General features: G+C 43.2%; 1 protein-coding gene across 4 annotated transcripts in view; it reads left to right on the top strand.

Moving 5' to 3' along the window:
• TSNARE1 (t-SNARE domain containing 1) overlaps positions 1 to 19,902 on the top strand; it is a 450,045-nt gene that overhangs the window by 83,355 nt on the left and 346,788 nt on the right. For all 4 annotated transcript variants that reach the window (XM_032181907.1, XM_032181904.1, XM_032181905.1 and 1 more), the window contains one exon: positions 15,684 to 15,803. In XM_032181907.1, the coding sequence (XP_032037798.1) occupies positions 15,722 to 15,803 (82 nt within the window). In that variant the 5' untranslated portion in view covers positions 15,684 to 15,721. The remainder of the gene's footprint in view (positions 1 to 15,683; positions 15,804 to 19,902) is intronic.

Genomic DNA, 19,902 nt, shown 5'->3' with positions numbered 1-19,902 from the left:
GTTTTCCCATTAATCTGCCTGCAGAGATGCTAGGGGAGGTAGTTGTATTGCACAGAGCTGAGAAGACCTAACAGATAAAGGTCCAAGCTTAATTCATGCATCGTAATGGAAGGAAATGGTATTTTAACATCTTTTATTGGGTTACTGGGGAAAAAGGGAAGAAGAAACATGCTTAGCCTTGAACAAGAAGCCCAAGAACCATGACCTGGACCTTCATCCCCTGGTTTCAGCCCACTGCCTTCATGCTGTTACCTCCTCTCCCTTCCACATCAAATCCAAAGGTACCAAATACGGCCTTGGTGCGTACCCTGAAACAAAAGGGTTGGATTACTGGTGGTGTCGCAACCCTTCTCCAAAATTCCTGCTTAGCCTGGCAGGATTCTTTTTGGTATAAAAGACTATCCCATGTTCCTCCTCAGTATCAGCTGGAGGACGACAACCAACATAAAGTAAATCTTCGTGTCTTTTATGTACAAACTGCTCCCTCCTTCTTGGGCAGTCTCAGTTTTGGCAAACAGAACATCAGTTTTTAGGAGCAGTAAACTGAGAACTTCTTTTTGGCTAATCTTAAATGAAAAAGTGGATGTTTTATCCTTGTGACACGTGATTAAGTATCTTTTGGTATCTGGAGACAGCGCTGTCATGGGACTAGACTGTTCATTTTTTACATGAATGATGGTGGTATCAGCCTGTGCTTATCCGAGCTAAGTCTATTTTAATGAACAAACTCTTGAACTTGGAATTTAGGGAATAACTTCATGCTAAATTAAGCAAAAGGACAATATCTCTTTTCACAGAATTGTAGAATCAACATTGATTAATTGGAGTTACTTGCAGTAATTACAGATGAGATGAAAGTCTCTGTCTGCCTTTTTTCTTTTTTGTAATAACATTATATCTTCTGTGAGTTCTTTTTTTTTTTTCTTTTTCTTTTTTTTTTTTTTAAAGGACAGGTGGAGAGCCTTTGCTTTCCACCTCATCAAAAAGAAGCGTAAGTTTTGGTGACAGAAGATCTGTAAATATTTTACAGAATTCAGCCGGGAATCCATCTGGACCATACTTCTTTTTTTAGCCTTTCGTTCTTTTATAGTTTCCCTTAATTTTATCTGCAGAGAGCAGCTATCTCAACTTTCGGAACTGAGCATTTGAAAATTGATTTTGAAACGTTCCCTGCAAAATAATGGCCTGGTAGAGGCATGTATTTCCTTAGAGCACTTTAAAATGGGACGACCCATCCTTGATGGAGCTTGCACTTTATTTTCCAATGAAACAATTTTACTCTGAAGCATCCGCAATATGTACAGTGCCTGGTAAAACGTAATTGATACAGTTGTTTATGATACTTAGTCGAAATAACAACAATATCTTCTGATTTTTATGAGCATGTAGTCATTAGGGGCTAGATTCTCATACTTTGTGCGGATAACAAATTTAATCCGTGGATTAAGGCAGCTCAAGAAGGGAGGCAGTGTTCAATTTGAATAAATATTCTTGGTCTCATCCTGGAATGAGAACCTTTTAGACACAACTCTTTGCACCCTCCCTGTGCTCTCATGATCTTAATTGCCTGAATTGTTTGGTGTTATATTTGACCTCAAACCATTTCGGTTATGCTCCAGCAGCAGTGTTTTCATTTCCTTTCTTACAGCATAGTGAGATTGGGTTTTGATTTGAACGTTACAATGGGTTGTGTTTTTTTTTTTTTTTTTTCTGTCTTCTTTAAATTAAAAGCCAGAGTTTTCATCTTTTTACTTTTTTTTTTTTTTTTTTTTTTTTTTTGTCCAAGTTAAATGTGATTTAATCAGGTTATTTGCCAAGAGGAACATAAATGGTGGAGAAGAGGAGCTATGAACTTGGAGAGTGGTTCTGGAAAATAAGAGATAAGTCCTTGGACTTTCTGTCCAAGGTTTAAGAGAGCTTTAGGTGCTGGTTCCTCTGGGCTCTCCTAAGAGCTCCCCAAAGCAGTGCAGCTCTTCAAAGGAGGTGAAAGGTGACATGGACCTCATGCCCCATGTGATGATCTATGTCAGAAAGCCAAGCCCTATTGCTGTGATCAGTTCACCAGGGGCTTCTGTCTGATCCAAAGCCATGTAAGGCCTGTATGTATCCAATCCTCTCAGTTTTACGTTGCTTTTAGACTTTTCTGTGGCTGATTCACAGAGGAAGGAAAATGGCCAAACCTGTTAGGGATCTTCCTGGTCCTACACTCAGATAAGAGGAAAGAGGGGGAGAAAACAACACATTTGCAGAGATCAAAACTGCTCCAACATTTGTCCCCTTCATTTTTGCATGGATCTGTTTTCCCTCCCTTTGTCATTTTATTTTATTTTTTTTTTCTGTCGGATCTCCTCTGTTCACCATTTCTCTTCCTGCACAAGCTGTTCCATATTTTTCACTTTATCGTTGGGTTTTCAGTTTCATTTTCCAGTCAAAGCACTTTCCTTTGGTGCTGGCACCTTGCAGCTGTAATTTCCGTGGATTATTTTATGTCTGTGTAGGTTTGGATGGCTTCCCAAAGCTTTGAATGTAACACAAGCAAATGGTGCAATAGAACATTTGAATTACAAGTTCTTTTGGTCCATGTCCTAACTCCATTACAAAGCCTCCTTCATTTTATGTTTTATTTATTCTGTTTTCAGAATGATGCTTTCTTCAGCCTGAAGAAGTTTGTGAGACAAAGAATATAGGTAAAAACTGACTGCATGCATACAAAGAGTGGAAAGAAATAAGTCTCGAATATGAATGCTACCCTTTATGTAGAATCAATCCACTAAAAAACAACACTAAAAAATGGGGCCAGTGAGTTTAGATGAGCTTAGTTAGAGAATAAAAACGGCGTGTGTGGGAGTATGTATTTCTACACATGCGTGCATGCCCACACAATATTGCAGTTCTGTGGAATGGTGTTTTTAAGGGAATGCCTGTGTGATGAAAGTGCTGTTGGCACTACCATCACAGGCTGAAAGCAAATACAGCACAACAGGGTCTGTCTCTCGCCTCACCTTTTTTGGGACCTAAATACTTTTATACCGCAGAACCGCCTCGATTCCCATGCTTCCTTGGCAGGTGTGCAATTGTACAGCATAATTACTCTATTTTTTTTAAGAGCAATACAGATTCATCTTTTTAGTATAGAGCTGCCCACTTTTCATCAGATGTGAGCTTAACATCTGTAGCTTCTTCATGCCCATTCCCTACTTCAGTCTCTAAAGATTATGTTTACCTTCATTAACGCGTGGATGGATTTAGATTCGAGCCTGCCTGAACATAGAAGGATCAGCCACCAGTCTTTGGTGTCTGGTGGGTCCCTGGTGATGCTCTTGCTCTCTCCTTTCTAAGCGTTTCTCTTTCCACTTTGGTGAAAGAGATCTTGTGATATTTGATAACACAGTTGTCTTGAAATGTGGGTTTCAGAGTTGGCTCTAACCTTGATCCTAAGGCCAAGTTTGTAGGTCTTAGAAACAGCACTTAGTAGCCATAGAGGCAAAACAGACCTGTTGACTGAAAGAGGTGAATTTCAGATGTCCTTGAAAACTGCCTTGTCCAGGCTGTTCTTGAAAAGTCTGTGCTTACCTGAAGAGTTCCCTTCTGATAGTCATATGAAGAGACAAACTGGGTCAGGTCAGAGATGTGTCGATGCAAGACGGACCAGTTCCTCTCCAGTTATGTGATGACTCATGACTGCTTAGTGAAAAGCATGAGAAGAGGTCAATCAGAGCAAGGCTTCTTCCAGTGTTTTCCATGTTCCCTGAGTCAGAGGTGATACATTTCTGATTAATACCACCTGATGAAGTTTTCTTCTCTTGGTCCCATTGCAGTTTTAAACCTTTGTTCCCTGGCATTGGGGTAGTTTGCCTTTTTCTGGCCACTTAGTATGTCAGAGGATAACATTTTATGGGCTTTTCCGCATCCTGTCATTCTTTTTCCAGCCTGAAGAGACTTCACCTGTTTAGTTCTTCTGCTGTGTTAGAGGGAAATTGGTAGAATTAGAACACAGAACAGGGAGATGAGGAGGAGCAGTTTAAAGTTTTTTGTTTGTTTGTTTGGTTTTTGTTGTTGTCTGTTGTGTGTGTTTCCATCCTAGAAGCTTTCCATCCTAGAAGCTTTCCATCTTCCTCCCTTATCCTTTTTTTTTTTTTTTTTTTTACTGAAAAGTAAGCACCTCCTGCATGTTTTGACTTCCTCGTCAGGCTCCACTGACTGTTGACTTAAATCCCTACCAGCAGCCACGGAGGCTCAGACACACACTGAGAGGTAGTTGCCTTAATGTGAAGCTGGTCTCTGCTCTCCTGCCAGTTCATAAGGTCCCTTTCAGGTCTACTAGCCCCACATACACCTTGTACAGCATCTCAGGTGGTATTTGGCATCTCTGTTTCATAGAATCATAGAATCATGGAATATCCTGTGTTGGAAAGGAACCACAAGGATCATCCAGTCCAACTATTGGATCCACACAGGTCCACCAAAATCAGACCCTGTGTCTCAGAGCAGTGTCCGAACACTTCTTGAACTCCAGCAGGCTTGGTGCTGTGACCACTGCCCTGGGCAGCCTGTCCCAGTGCCCAACCAAGTCTGGGTGCAGAACCTTTCCCAAACCCCCAGCCTGACCCTCCCCTGTCCCAGCTCCATGCCGTTCCCTCGGGTCCTGTCGCTGTCCCCAGAGAGCAGAGCTCAGCGCCTGCCCCTCCGCTCCCCTCCTGAGGGAGCTGCAGGCCGCCATGAGGCCTCCCCTTGTCCTGCTCTGCTCTGGGCTGATCAAACCAAGGCACCTCAGCCTCTCCTCAAACATCTTGCCCTCCAGACCCTTCACCATCTTTGTAGCCCTTCTTTGGACACTCTTTAATAGTTTTAAGTCCTTATATTGTGGTGCACAAAGCTTCACACAGTATTGGAGGTGAGGCTGCACCAATACAGAGCAGACTGGGACAGTCCCTTCCCTCGCCCAGCCAGCAGTGCTGTGCTTGAGTTTTCACCACAGGATACGGTTTCTTGTGGCTTCCAGGGCACGCTGCTGGCTCAGATTCAATTTGCCATCAACCAGAAGCCCCAGATTGCCTTCTGCGGGGCTGCTCTCCAGCATGATCCCACAAGTGTGTTTGTAGTTTGTTTGCCATTATTTAGGCAAATGCATCTCACCCTATGTGTTGTCTTCATCAGGGTCTTACCCATGGCAAATTGTATAAAAAACACCCTGCTTTTTTTGGTGAAAACTTGCAGTCTGTGTTTTTAAGGGCAACTTTGAGCTTACACGCACGGTTTGATAGTCAGCTGTTCTGCTTTGGCTTGCTCAGGGCTTGGCGTTCTCCTCGCATGAGTCACGCGCTGAAGCGAAGCTGCTTTTCTCCTTGATATTTGCACTTGGTTCCCTTTGGTGCCATCATGTGCTACATGAGCTTATCAGCAGGAAGAAGTCCCAAAGTATGCGGTGAATGATACTGAAGCTGGGAAACGAGCTGAAACGAGGCTTTTATGGTTCATAACTGCCTGGTAACTGTGTCAGAGCAGGCCTCACCGATGCAGTTTTCTCAGCACGATGGTGGATATACCCCAAGTGTATCTGTCATTAGGGTGGAAGAAAGCTGAGAATGTGATGGGTTTAGCTCTCATCAGGCTGTCTCATGCTATTAGCTGCCTCCACTTCTTCCTTGACAAATGCTGTCTGAGCAGAGCTGGCCTGGAGAAGACGAGCTCCTTTGACAGCATGTATTTACACGTCCAGATGCTGTAGCAAGCTTCGCGTGCTGTCTTGTCGTCCTTGCTTGTAAGCCTTCAAACCTGTGAAGTCTCTTTTTCTCGTGTTATGCTAGTGCTGCCATTTGCCTACCATGCTCTGCAGCAAGCAGGAGATGTGGCAAGAGGCTCTTCTCTGTCCTGTAAGGCCTCCTATCCCCTGATGAAAAGGGGGGGATTGTTAACATGTTTTCCAGGATTTAGGCAAATTTGTTGTTGTGTTCTTCTACTGCATCTCTCTGGTGAATGACTGTGGTCAAAAACATCTCTATCCCATGTTCCTCTTCAGTCCACTTGCTTAATTTTCATCCCATTGCCCTGTAAGCAACCCCAACAATTCTTTACTTGACTGTGACTTTTCACCTACTGAGGAACATCCCTTGCTTTAAAAAATTATTTTATTTGTTGATGTCTTTTATCTGGGTAGGTAAAAAGTTGAAATACAGCTAGCCAAGGCAGTCACCATCCCTTCTAACCCACAAAGATTGTGATGTGGTTTAAAAATACAGAAAATCCTTTTGTGAACTGTCCTTCGTAGTCCTGGGCACCCTTCTCTAGGTGTCCCTGCTTGAGCAGGGAGTTGAAGTAGATGACCTCCAGAGGTCCCTTCCAACCTCCTGTGGTTTTGTGTGATTCTGTGAGCAGTGAATTAGTGTGCTGCTATGGATTGCCTGACATAATCAAGGGATCAACAAGTGGGGACATTTGAACTGAGCACTGAGGCCTGCTGGGTTTCTGATCTCAGATGCTCCAGCTAGGCAGAGCCTCACAAGTCACTTCACATCCCTGCAAAATTGAGCTAATACTTGTTTCCCTTTCAACTATGTTCTCCATCAGGGAAGGGTCTTTAAGAATGTGGATGAGTTGGAAAGCTGAATGTGCTTTTTAATTTTATTTATTTTTTTATGTGTGCACTGTCACAATGGAAAGTTTTCAGCAAATTTACTTAAATTTGATAGGAAAGTTGGCTCACAGACATTGCTGACTACAGGCTGTGGTTTCTGAGAGATGGCCATAGGTCTCTGCGCAATCCTGAGGATCTTCTGCATTTTCTCATCAGTGGAGCACATGGATTTTTGCTATTTGGTTTTATGCAATCACACAACGTGGCCATCATTTGGAAGTCTTCTGTAGTCTTATGTGCACATCCCTAGTTGGAGTAACTACAGAAGTGCAATAGGAAAAGTGAGTAGTAGAAATGACAGAACTCTTGCCATCAGAAGCTGGTGGTATGTACAAGTTTCCCATGCTCACCTCATTGTGAACAAGATTATTTGTATAAAGAGGGGAAGTACATATTTGGATGCAGTATTGAAAAGGTATTTTACATAGATGCATAAGTAAATTTGGCTCCTGTGGTTGAAATCATTAGTCCTTGTCTTCTTGGGGGACCTGAGGGATGCTTTGGCGATGGTTACATAGTAGTTGACACCGTGCATATTAAAGCTGGTCACAGCCTGAGACTGTGTTGAACTATTTTCTCCTCTTTATATCCACAAAATATTTGCAGATACATTTATTTCTCTCCTTTTTTGTGTGGGTCTGTGGCTCCCTCTTTCTAGCTTATCAAGGGTAGCCTTTGCTTCCAGGGTGTCCTGGGGATGCCGCAACTCACATTTGTCGGCTCCTGCCAAGGTTCAGCATCTGTCGCTGGTTCACCTGGGCTGCCCACGTTTGCTGACATTTGATTTCTGAGCTTGTTTCATTTCTGCCTTCCTGAGTTCTGGCTTCTCTCTGGAAAGGAACTGGGAAACTGCTGCACAGTGTCTGAGTGGTTTTCTTCCAGTTCCCACTTAAACATAAACAAGCAGAATAGCCCCAAAGAAAATCCTTCATCCCCATCAACATTAGGCTTTGGAGACTGCTGTCCATCATATGGCCAATGTGTTATATTTTAATTCTCTCCTCTCTATATATGACTTCAGTTACGCTCTACTTAACTGACTGCTGCCGTATCCCATGGCTTTGGTAGGAATACTGAAATGAAGACACCAAGAGACACCAAGTTGTTTACTGTTTCTCAATGAACTGCTCCCAAAGGAAGAAGTAGATTCTTGAGTTTTCCACCAATTACTGTGTCTTTCTGCTAGACCATGCTGCTTCTCATTTAGCCTTCTGCAGGATTTGTTTATAATAAAAGTACTGATGAACATAAATGTAGATGAGTTCTTATGCTGATGCATATTCTTATCACGTGCAGTGAGTAGCAGTGTTTCTCCTTTGGGAAGTGGTACATTGAAAGTGAAGTTGTATTCTAGGAGAGCAGGATCCACAGATTTAGGAGTCTATTACTTGATTAATTCAAGCATTCCATTTTATCCTGCCTCTCCTTCCCCTAAAAGCATTGCAGGTGTGTCAGCGAGGACGTTCCTGTGGACTCAGAAGTGGTTGTCAGATGTATTTTTCCTTAGTCTGTTGAAATCCGATACTGATTTATAAACACTATTTTTAATTTTGTTAAGCTGACCTAGTACATTGCACTTAGTCTTTGTCCATTCGTGCATGTTTGTCTTTTGTAATTAATAAGTTTACTTTAAATTCAGCGTAGCAAACTAGACACTGGTTCTCTCTTTCTCTCTTCTCTGTTTTGCTCCTTCCTTTTTTTTTTTTATTATTTTTATACAGCAAGTAAGCATTAATATTCCTCTTTTGTAACCACTGAAAAGGCACACGAAACCTAGATTTCGAACTGACTGGAAATTTAATTTTGCTGTTCACTGAAATATGGAATACTTCTGTGTTTGTCTAGCATATGGATAGATTAAGACCATTCTGCATGCAAGGTTCACAAAAAGTAGACAACATGGCACAAAACAGCAAATAGAAGGCGGCAATACAGGAAAAAAAAAAAAAAAAAGATAAATTCCTTGGTAAATTTGAACAGGCACATTCAGAGCATTTGTACTGAAGATTTTCAGGGTTGGGAACTGTCTAGATTGTGTTCTCCTGCAGGAGATATGTTGTTTAACTGTTATTTAATGTCAGTTTAAAAAATAGGAGAGATGACATCACATCTCTATCAAACTGAGCTAACGATGACCCGGCACTAAGTCATCTCAGCAGTGCTTCTCATTTAGCCTGAAGATAAACAGAAGAAAACATTACATACAAGTCAGTGGCAGTAGACTCCAAAACATCTTTGGTCTTCCTTCTTCTCTCTCGATCTAAATACCTCTGTATCACGGAGGCCTGATTGTTTCTCCAGGTGAAAAGAAATTTGGGTCCTGAGGGTTTGACCTTGCTAGTTCAGTCGTTTTGTCATTTATCACACTCTGCTGCTGCTCCTGGGAACCAAAGTGTTTCAGTGTGTACTGCCTTTTGCTTTGAAGATGGAAGGCATCCATCTTTCCATGGCATTTGTGATCCTTTTGATGGAAGACTTTCTCTCGCAGCCCAAACCAGCTACTTCTGCTCTCAAGAAGTTTATTTAGCTGAAATGGGAGGTCTATGAATCTGAGGTTCCCAAGTTGAACAGAATATACCTCTAGCCCTTATTCTTGGCATTTGCCTACGGCCAACCTGTCTCTGGTGCCTCTCAGCAAGATTTGAAGACTGTCTTCGATTCTTTTGTGAGAAGACACGCAGTAGGGTCGATGTGGAAGAAGACTGCCTATTGAAGTGGCAACTGGGACTGACTTGAAAGAAGCACCACAGGCTTCCAGATTGCTTGTCTTACCTCTCTTCTTCCTGTCTGCGATGCACAGACAGTTGTGCGATGCGAAATGAATACAGATGATTTACAAGCATTCATTCCTTCCCATCTCTGTTGCTTATGATTTTCTTCTCCTTTCTGTTGTGTGATCGTCCATCAGATCTGAAGTCCCCTAACGTCAACAGGGGGTCTTACATTACACCTTTGTGAGGGGATGGAGGTGACTTGTGATTAACAAAAAGGGGTCTGGTGTACCTGATGGGTGCAGTTGTTGCACATAATGGAGGTAACCCACTGATGAAAGAAGGGGTTAGGTAGAAGCAGTGCATGTTGGCTCTGCGTAGTGCCATGGGGCTGGTGGAAAAATGAGATTAAACACAGTTTAATCAAATGTGCTGAGGCTAGCCACAACCCTCAGTGTCATCCTAGTAGGACAGTGAACTGCCTGACTTTCTCTGTATATATTTCTCAGTGTATATCTCCGTAAAACTCCAGGTCCATCTTATCCTGCTATCTCCGACTTCACAGTCTGTCCTGATAGGATCTATTCCCGAGACAAACTGCTGTGTTTCTGGAGACATGTATGATGGCAGCTATACCACAGGGAAGAAAAAAGAACAAAACAGATCTGTCTAAAAGTAATCAGATGGTTTCCTGAAATAAGGCTTTGACAAAGAAAAATGGGGGAAAAAGAAAAAAAAAGGGATTTTTCTCATTGTTTCTTAGCAAATCTCCAGAAGAGCAAAAGCAGCTTGTTTCTTAGATAATCGGAGCTGTTTTTACTTTGCACCTACTCCACAAAGCCTTAAGGCTGTGGGCGTTCGCTCTGTAGTACACTTCAGCCGGAGGAGGTTAGGCAGGAGTGTGCTTCAGTGTATTGAATCGGGTTGTTTACAGTCATAAGTGACGTTGTGCCTGTCAAGTACTACATATGTGTCTCTAGAAGCTTCTGGAAGCCAAATCAATTTGTACAAGGTCTGATTATAAATATAATTATATATATAATTATATATAAAATATATAATATAAATATATAATTATAAATTCCTGGCTTTTTTTTTTTTTATTTGGATGATGTTGTTGCCTTATTTTGTGCCATGTCAACCTGGGCTAGACAGCTTCCTCCTCAGGGCATGGGGGCAGAGATGACTTCAGTCTCCAAGGGCCTTCCATCAGCGTTAAAACTTTCTTGGGAAGCAAAGTGGAAGGAAAACGTGTATCGTTGCCTGGAGAGCTGCCTCCCCTGCCCTGCTGCACGTAGGGCATCGTCCTGGACCACCTCCCTGCCAGTCATTTCCTCAGCTTCGGAGTGCTGTGTCCTCGCCTTGCCTGCCTGAAGCCACCTGAGAACACAACGTTAATATTACAAGCATCAAAGATCTAGAAGAGCATAAATTACCTCAAAGCCACAGCCTGAAAAAGAAGAAAGTCATCCCCTACAGCTATTCTGATTGACCTCTACCGGTCATGTTACAAGGCTCAGTAAGCACTTGGGGATTTGTGCAATTACACCAATTCAGTGTTAAAACCATTGATTTATAAAAAAATGCTTTGGCAGTAGAGCTTGTTCATAAATTCAGGCGCTCTGAGAAAAAGGAGAGGGGCATTTTTTCCAGGTGAACAAGACAGAAGCTGCAGAAGCTGAAAAGTGGCGGGTCTGTGATGTGAGTGACAGAGTCAAGTGCGGGGAACAAACCATTAGAGGAGTTTTGAAAATACAGCAGTTTGTAAATGTCTTTCTGTCTTGTGGCATCAAAAAAAAAAAAAAAAAAAAAAAAGACAAGGAAGAAACCCAAACCTTTGATATTAATCAGGTTAATTCTGGCACCCTGCAAAAAGGAGGGCCCTACATCTGGCCATCCATTTTACCATTTTACAGACAGGGAAACTAAGGCAGCTGTATGGAAAGCAAGCCAATACTAAGTATTCTCCTTTCTTGTTGTGATTTGTGTGTGCTGGTAAACAAGTCTCCTAACGAGAAATGAAAGGGGATCAATCTGTTCAGTTCATCTGAGGGAAGGTTAAGAGGCAGCAGAGAGATCAAACAGCAAAGTTCAAGAGGTGAGAAGATGCAGCTCTTGAAAGAGTGGCCGGGGCTGATCCTTTATTAACCGAAGCCTCAAAGTCTCTTCTGGTAAGAGGTGACCTGGTCTGACCAGAGTCTGCAGGGGTTGATGTGTAAAGATGTTTTGTGTCAGATGATCTGCTCTCTTTAGGAAGAAAGTCAGGCTGCTTGATAACAGGATTTTATCTGGATTAAAAACTTCAGAAAATGTCTCTTTAGTTGGTCATCGAGAAATGGAGGTTTTGTCACCACGAATCACATCTGAAGCCCCCCCCAAAAGCACTTCTTCATCATCAAAGTGGTGGTCGAGCTGGAGTGCTGCTGCTCTCACCACCTCCAGCACTCATTCATGCCAGGCATTTATTATCCAAACTACATGATTTTAGTGTTTCAGAGCTGAGTAATAAATAGAAACATGCCGCTTTGTGGCAACTGTGGCATTCCTCAGGCAAAGATAGGCTAAAAGACACACTTGATGCCTCAGGAGGAACACGTTTGTAGACTTGTCCACCTGATGACAGATGTAAAAACACAAGAACAAACTGGAGAGCTCAGCTTTTTTTCTTCCAGGATGAAACTGGGAAGCTACAACTTACGAAGAGCTCCTTCTTCTCCTACCCACACCAAGTCATTTGTGTACTGAGGGGATGGTTCAGAAGCAAACATTGATCTGACCTACTGAAAAAGCAGTTTAGTATTTATTTTCTGTCCTATCTTTTCTTTATTACCATGTCCCATTTCTGTGTTTCTGTATCTTCACATCTGCTTTGAAGCCTCAACTGTCCAGCATAAGCTGGTCTTGCACCTCCTAACTTAAAAGAAAATAAAAAAGTAATAAAAATAATAATAAAACAAACAAACATCTAAGTTGCTTACAGTGCTTTATAACCTATTTTTTCTCTTCCATGCTGAAATCTTCTCCCTATTTCTTTTTTGTCTTCTGTTACTAATGCTGGCCACCTGAATGTCCTGGTAAATGGAGAGCATAGGGAAACTCCTTAAATAAGTTTGCCTGCTGGTAGTAGCTTTCCCAGCCCATGAAACAAAGACCAACCCATTTCTTGGGGTCATGTGTCCTTCTAATATACAGAGTGATTGATTTCTACAGGATATGGACAGCAATAAATGGTTGCATGTAATTAAAATGCACATACGTGTTTGTGGTGGGTTGGACAATCTTTTGGTCTGGCTTGGGTGTGGTTCTTTCATTCCCATTGTAGGTTATGGGATAAAGCTGTGATCAAGTCTCTTATTTTTTCCCTTTTTTTCTGTATCTAGTATGTTAGGCAATGCTTGTTCCAATTTGCATGAACTGCCTTCACAGCAAGTCACCTGCCTGTCACAGTAAGTTGGACAAGCCTCCCTGAGGAGCTGTAGACAAAAGAATTGAGAGGTGCCATGGGGATGGGGAGGGAAATGCTTTTATTGCCAATCAAAAGGAAGGTGTACAGATCGGCTCTCAAATTTTTCTGTGAATACTGTACTATGGGGTAGGAGTGCGGTTCTGGAGCTGTGTGAATAAGGGATATTTCAATGGCTTAGTAGGATGGGGTGGGAGGTGGTTGTTTCTAAAAAGGTTGGTTAAATGAAAACAAAATATTTTGTTTTCAATTCTTTCCTTTTTTCTCCCTTTTCGGGGAGAAAAAGTTTTAAAATGGAAACATGCTTTGAAAATGAAAAATCAACATGAAACATTTGGAGTGCTGTAAATGCCTTCCTCCTCTCCCCCTTTCACGCCACTCTGTTGGGGAAAAAATAGACACATTCACTGTTTGCCAACGAACACTTGCCCAGTTGTAATCAAGTCATCTTACAACACGATGTAGACTTTTGCTCCACATTTGTTGTATGTGACCTTGGGGAAGCTGTGGCACCATATGCTTCCCCTTGTGCATCTGTAAAAAGGGAGGGTAGGTCAGGATCAACCTCTGTGTAGAGGCAGTTTTCCAACCACTTGATTGTTCCCCTTCCCTGTTTATAGCACGTTTAATCTGTAGCCGCACTGAGAGATAAAGCAAATAACATCTTATCCCTGCCCAAAATTGTTCCTGTAACTGTCTTCTGTGTGCCCTTATTTTCCCAGGTGGAAGGTAAGGGTCTTGCTAGGTCTTGGATGCAATTTGTGGTGGAGGTTGTGTTAGTGTTGTAGCTGTGGGCTGACAAGAGACCTGGCAGAGGCAGGATATGTTCACAAGTCCATCACAGACTAAGTTCCCCTGCAGCCTGTGGAGAGGCCCCTGGTGGAGCAGGCTGTCCCCCTGCAGCCCATGGGGCCCACATGGAGCAGATCTCCACACTGCAGCCCCCCCATGGGTGGAGGAGCCCCCGGTGGATGTGGCCTGGAGGAGGCTGCGGCCCATGGAGAGCCCCTGCAGGAGCAGGCCCCGGGCTGGAGCTGCAGCCTGTGGGGGACCCCTGCTGGAGCAGTTTGCTCCTGGGGGATGGACCCCGTGGGACAGAGCCGTGTGGGAGCAGTTCCTGAAGAGCTGCTGCCTGTGGGCAGCCCACACCATGAAGGAGCAGTGGAGATGAAGTGTCAGGGACTGACACTTCCCCATTCCCCATTCCCCATTCCCCTACACTGCTTGGGAAGAGGAGGTGGAAGAGGAAAGAAAAGGGGGAAGGTGTTTTTAGTTTGCTTTTAGTTTCTCATTGCTCTAGCCTGTTAGTCATAAGCAATAAAAGACATTAATCGCCGTATTCTGAGTCTGTTTAGCCTGTCACAATAACTGGTGAGTGCTCTCCTTGTCCTCATCTCAACCCTTGAGCCCTTCACATTGTATTTTCTCCCTTTTCACTTTGAGGATAGGGAATGAAAGAGTGGCTGTGGTGGAGCTCGGCTGCCCAGCTGGATAAAACCACCACCATGGCTTTACCTTCTTGACACGATTGACTATTGTGCCGTTTAGTGTCTTGGTAACCCTTGGTTCGCAGGTGGTTTCTTTTAACTTTTGCTCTTGTTTACTTCAATTGCTGACTGAAGGCTGTTTTCCTAAACTGTAGGATTTATGTGCTAGAGGTACCTGCACCCTCAGATCCCAGTTACGTGTGTATGCGGGGCACTGAGGCTGGGTGGGAAGCTGTGCTCTGGATTTGATCCCCTTTTAACATATTTAGGTGGTTGGTACATCCAGCTCCCACCCCTGTGTTCTCTCAAGGCAAATGCACTTTCTTCCACTTTTAGTTTTCATGCCCAATTAAGACAGGATGGTAAGTGACTTCTTTTAGTCCTATAGATCCTCTGTCTGGCTCTTCTCAGCAGTGCTGTTAGCTATTTTTTTTATTTATTTTGAAACTCTGAAATTAAAAATGAGAATGAAGTGCGGGAGGGGCCCTTTTTTGTTGACTAAGTCCCTACCTTCTTCCTCCTGATTTTCCCTATTTGGGGCATTTTTTCCCAGCCTTGATAAAAGGAAGTGACAGCTGGGTTTGGTCCTGCATCATGCCCTTTCTGTTGTGGCACATCTATCTGTTTTCTTCCTTTGCTGTTGTCACCTCCATGCCTTAGTGTTGGGCTACATTTAATATTAAAGTTGTGGAACCCCGATGTTTTGCTCGAGGGTATCTGTGGCTCATGGTGAGACAAGGCCTGCAGACAGTGAAGTGGAACAGGGGGAGAAGCCTTCCTCTGCCAGTGCTTTTCTGATTTCAATCTGCTGCTGCTACCGCTGCTTCTGCTTTTTTTGTTTTGTTTTGTTTTTCCTTTTTTTTTTTTTTTCCTTTCTTCTTTTTTAAACCAGCAAGGAAGAATAACCCTGGCTCCAATATTTATACTAGAGGTCCAGGAGCTTACAATACAGCAGCAAGCTGTCTCTTTTGAGAGCTAATCGAGACTGTGGTATGATGGATAGACTCCTCACCAGCTCTGTAGCAATAATGTTCCAGAAGACAGCATTACCTGGTTTTGATCAAGTGCCTAGTCTATGCCTACCATCTCTAGATCTCAAAGCACTTTGTGAACAGCGAGGAATTAGTCTTGACATAGCTGAAACAGATAAATTGTTGCCCTTTATTACTGGAGAAAGTAAGGTTGAGAGGGATCTAATGACTTGGTCACCCCCAAGATCATCTGTAGTCCAGGAAACCTGGATTTTAGTGTTTTGTTTTGTGGTTGGGCATCCTGAAGTTTGGAGACAGGCCCTTGGTTTTTCATTTGCCTTCCCTCCTCCACCTAGAGTAGTACGATTAAACTGACTTCTAACAGTGTTGCATTTGTCTTTTTCTCTGTTCTCTTAGGTTTAAAGTACAACCCTGCATTCGTTGCTATCTAGAAAATGTCTTATGGATCCATTGATGGGAGTGGATTTGGGAGGAACCCATTTGGAGGCCCTTCGAGACAAGGCTATCAACCTCTTGGTAAAGTATTGATCCCCTGCTGTAATTTATTCTACCAGACTTCCTCTTTTTTAAAAAACTGAGGTTTTTACCGAATGAGGTTCAGTGTGGCTGTTGTATACATATCAGACTATCTCCAGAGGTTGTTTCTGATCCGGATTTGGTGAAAACCAAACTTTTGTTGGGTTTGATTTGTGTAATGAGGCGCAACATCTGACCATGCTCAGGTCTTGAGGTTTCAGTGTATCTTGCCAATTGCCATGGAAAAGTGATACTGATGAAGATTTTGGAGGTGTTTTGAGGGATTAAGAAAATACATTTAACACATTTTCTATACCTTTTTGTGTCTCTCCTCATCAGAATTTTGTCCAAACAGTTCTTCTCTGGCTAGTTGTAGGGGCACTGATGATGGGAGTAGATGGACTGAAGTGCAATGGGAAGAGGGTTGTGATTCCACAGGGCACAACTTAACTGCTGGGGAGGCTGCTTTAATCTGCAAAATGTGCTCCAGCAAGGCAACAGGGGATAAAAGCTTGCTCAGGAAATGCTGAAACCATAAACAGCAACTTGCAAATGAATGCAGATTCTGGTTTTGTGGGGTGTTTTTAAGTGAACGCCAGACATACTTCCTTTATCTGTTCCCTCCTTCCCACAAAGGACTCCAGGAATGCTAAAGTAGAAAGAAAAAAAGCATCCAGATGTCAGCCTATGTATATGAAATGGTCTCCACTGCACAGGGCAAAGCCGTGCTTCATAAAAGCATGTTCCTAGTGTTACTGCCGTAACACAGGGCTCAGCTAATGATTATAACCTCCTGCTTTGGTGTGTCGAAGGCATTGAATCTACTGTGCCCTCTTCTTGTAGGAGGCATCCTTTGCCAGAAGAATGGTAGGTAGAATAATTAGTGTTAGGCACTGCAAGTGTGCCATTTTCCCTGTTGATTCAGGGCTGGCTCGTGCTTGGAGGTGGAAAGAGGTCCTGCCCACCTCTGAGCTACTGTTCAAGAAGGATGGAAGCCAGCCCATGTGGGCATGGGCAGTTAAGGCCACGTCTCCAATTGCACTATGTCCTGGTCCAGATAGGGAGTTGCTGTAGGGCCAGATCTGGTTTAATGCAGCCTGACTTTCAGCAAGCCCTGTGAGCTGGAGCATATTTTTGTGTTTAGTTTTGGTCCTGGGTCTGGCTTGCACAGCAGGGTGAGGGCACAGAGACACAGCTGAGGGTTCAGATCTTTGCAGAAGCATCAGGAAAGGGGACGTTGTAGCATGGCAAAGTTACTGCTAGCACGGTCTGTTACTGCTTTGAACCTGGGAAAAGCATCACCATCACTCTTCTCTTATGTTGCCTTTGGTTTCAGCAGTGCTGTTCATTAAGGCAGCCTGACTTGGTTTCCAAGTTGTCAAGGTTGCAAATATTCTTCGGGAAATGTTTCATTGTTTTGCAAATAGCTGTTCCCCCTGGATGGATTTATAAAAGAAGCATAAAGGTTTCTCGTTGTTTTGTGTTTTCTTATGAGTTTTGGTGCAATTATCTTTTTTCTTTTTTTCCCTTTGAAGAGGGAGAGGGTATTTAATTAAGTATGAGTTGACGGTTCAGTTTTAAATAGTGATTTTTAGGCAGTCCTACAAGGCAAAATTAAAGGCATAAAAGCAAGAAAGAATGGGATGCTTGGGCACAACGAAAGAACCATACAAAAAGAGAATCAAAATCTGGAATAGGCAAAAGATGGATCTCGGTACATTGTGGTTTGGGATTAAAAAAACAACACCACCCAAAACACATGAATACTTACAGTGCTGTACAAAATGATCACTATTTTTTAATGCAAATACAGAGAATAATTCAAGATGTTTGCAGTTCCTAAGTATTTGATGAGGTGCCACATCAAGCCCAGCTTGCCCGTCATTTGAACAACCCTCGGTGGATTGCAAAAAAGTAGCTGACATAGAAACATCAGCTTTCTTAAGACCATGATCTTGAAACCATTTCAGCTGCCTGTCCAGAGCCTTTTAATGCATAAGCTCACAGCTCAGAGGTGAGAAACTTCCCCTCTGTGCATGCACACATGGCCTTGGGTGGTGATGCAATGGCCAAGTCTTCCAGGTCCTCCAGGGCTGATTTTCCTGGTGAGCAAAACTTGGTCACGGAGTTGTTCAACACCACCTGGGACCCTTGGCTATGGAAGGGATTGCAAGGCTGGAGCAGGCACTTCATCACTTCGCTGTATTCCATCACAGAAAGGCATTTCTGAAAAGAAATAGACTGGTATCCTTGGCCAAGGGCAACTCAAAGAAACTTTTCTCCTTTTACTGTGTCTGAACCAGAGATGAGCTATCTCAGCCTAAATAACTCTCCACGCCCCTTCGCCGTGGAAGTCTGAGCAGCACACACCAAGTGTTTTCTCTTGTAGTATCCCCAAATATTGTCATTAAGTGTCAGGAGAGGGTCAACGCAGAGCTCATCGTATGCCTCCTGCTTCCCAAAGATGGATGACTGCCTTGCTAAGAAAAACTGCTCTCTGCATTACCTCATGGTATGGCTGGAACAAAAGACCGTGGCCTTCCTGCTGCCGTATGGATGTCTGCTCACAGCAGGGCAGACCTCGATGGACACGTTCGGTGTGTGCTCTGAAACTCTTCTTCTTGCTCTATCCAGTAAACAAATAAATAAAAAGTACTAGCATCCCTGCAGATAGGTGCTGTAGCATGTGGTTCAGCAGAAAATGTTCAGGCATAGAAGAGAAAACCCTGGGATCTTTCAACAACAGAAGTGATGGGGATGCTGCTGCTTAATAGCTTTTCTGTAATAAACTGAATAATGTAATAAATGGAATTTACAGCCAGGTTTTGGTGGCCCCAGCTCACCTCAGGAGCCGGAGGCTCTTCATAGCACATGGTCAGACAGTGGGATGGGGAAAAAGTAGAAATCACCAGGGATTTGGTTTCTGAACCCTTTAATTTCATGAAAGAGAACAAAGAGGCCTCAGGTTTTGCTTTTTAAAAATAAAATAACAGACATTACTACCAGGAGGGTGGCCTTAACCTGTCTGTCTTGGCTGTATTTCCTCCATGGAGGAAATGAGAATGACAGCAATGCTTCCCCTGGCCCCGGGGCTGCCGTGATGATGGATGGAGATCCAGCTCATTGTTGGGCATTGTGGCAGTCGCTCTTGTTAACCATCCTAATTAGCGAGATCCACAGGGTCAGTTTGTAGAATTTTATGGAGGAATCCCAGAGGCAGCTTTATGGGGAGTTAGAGCTGGGTGTTGGGCACCTCTAGTTGATATTCTGCTTTTAATGGTTTTGCTGGATATCCAGGATTTAAACCTGAGAATGGGAAAAAAAAAAAAAGTGTTTCAAAAGATTTTTTTTTTAAAGTAATGCGTGATACCTGAAATAAATGGAGATTAAACACCGTGCAGCAGTAGGAATTAAATTCTGAATTCTCAAGTGTGCAACATCTGCCATATTAGACCCATCCTTCCGAAAACAGGCTTTTTCTGGGGAGAATGAACAAAATCTGCTGTGTGCAGGGAGGCACAGAGGTCAGGGAATTCAAATGGCTTGAATTTAAATGCCACAAGCAAGGGTATTTTTTAATGCTGTTTTTATTAACCTTACTGTGCACTGGCCATTACAGGACAGATTTGAACAGGTCATTTCATGTTCCAGGGGTGTAATGTTTCCAGGTGTGCTCATGGGAGCATTGGGTCAGTGCTTAATTTTGCCGTGACTGCATCTAGACTATTTTTTCTTTGGTTGGTTGCTCGTGAAGATCTCATGCGGGACACTGGCCAGGGTTGTATTCAAGATATATCGCACATGCGGCTCCCTGTTTCTCTGCTAGGCTGGCTGTCTTGTCAGAGAACAAAATTAGATTGGGCTGTGCACCTTGTTCTTGGCAGCGTTTGCTGGGTATTTATCACCTAATTATCATCGTGATACCTAGCAATTCATTGTTATATAATTTCTGCTAATATTTTTCCAGGAATTGGGTCTATAATTTTCTATGCCCTCCCGTCAAGTGGTTGGGCCATCCTGCTGTCCTCTCTGTGCCCGTCCAATCCTATTTTGCTCTTTCCCTGGCAGTTTTGGAAAGTGGTTCAGAAGAAAATACACC

This window comes from Aythya fuligula, chromosome 2 (assembly GCF_009819795.1).
Source record: "Aythya fuligula isolate bAytFul2 chromosome 2, bAytFul2.pri, whole genome shotgun sequence".
Classification (NCBI taxonomy): Eukaryota; Metazoa; Chordata; class Aves; order Anseriformes; family Anatidae; genus Aythya; species Aythya fuligula.
Note: the sequence above shows the minus strand (reverse complement) of the source record. Positions and strands in the feature narration are given on the sequence as shown.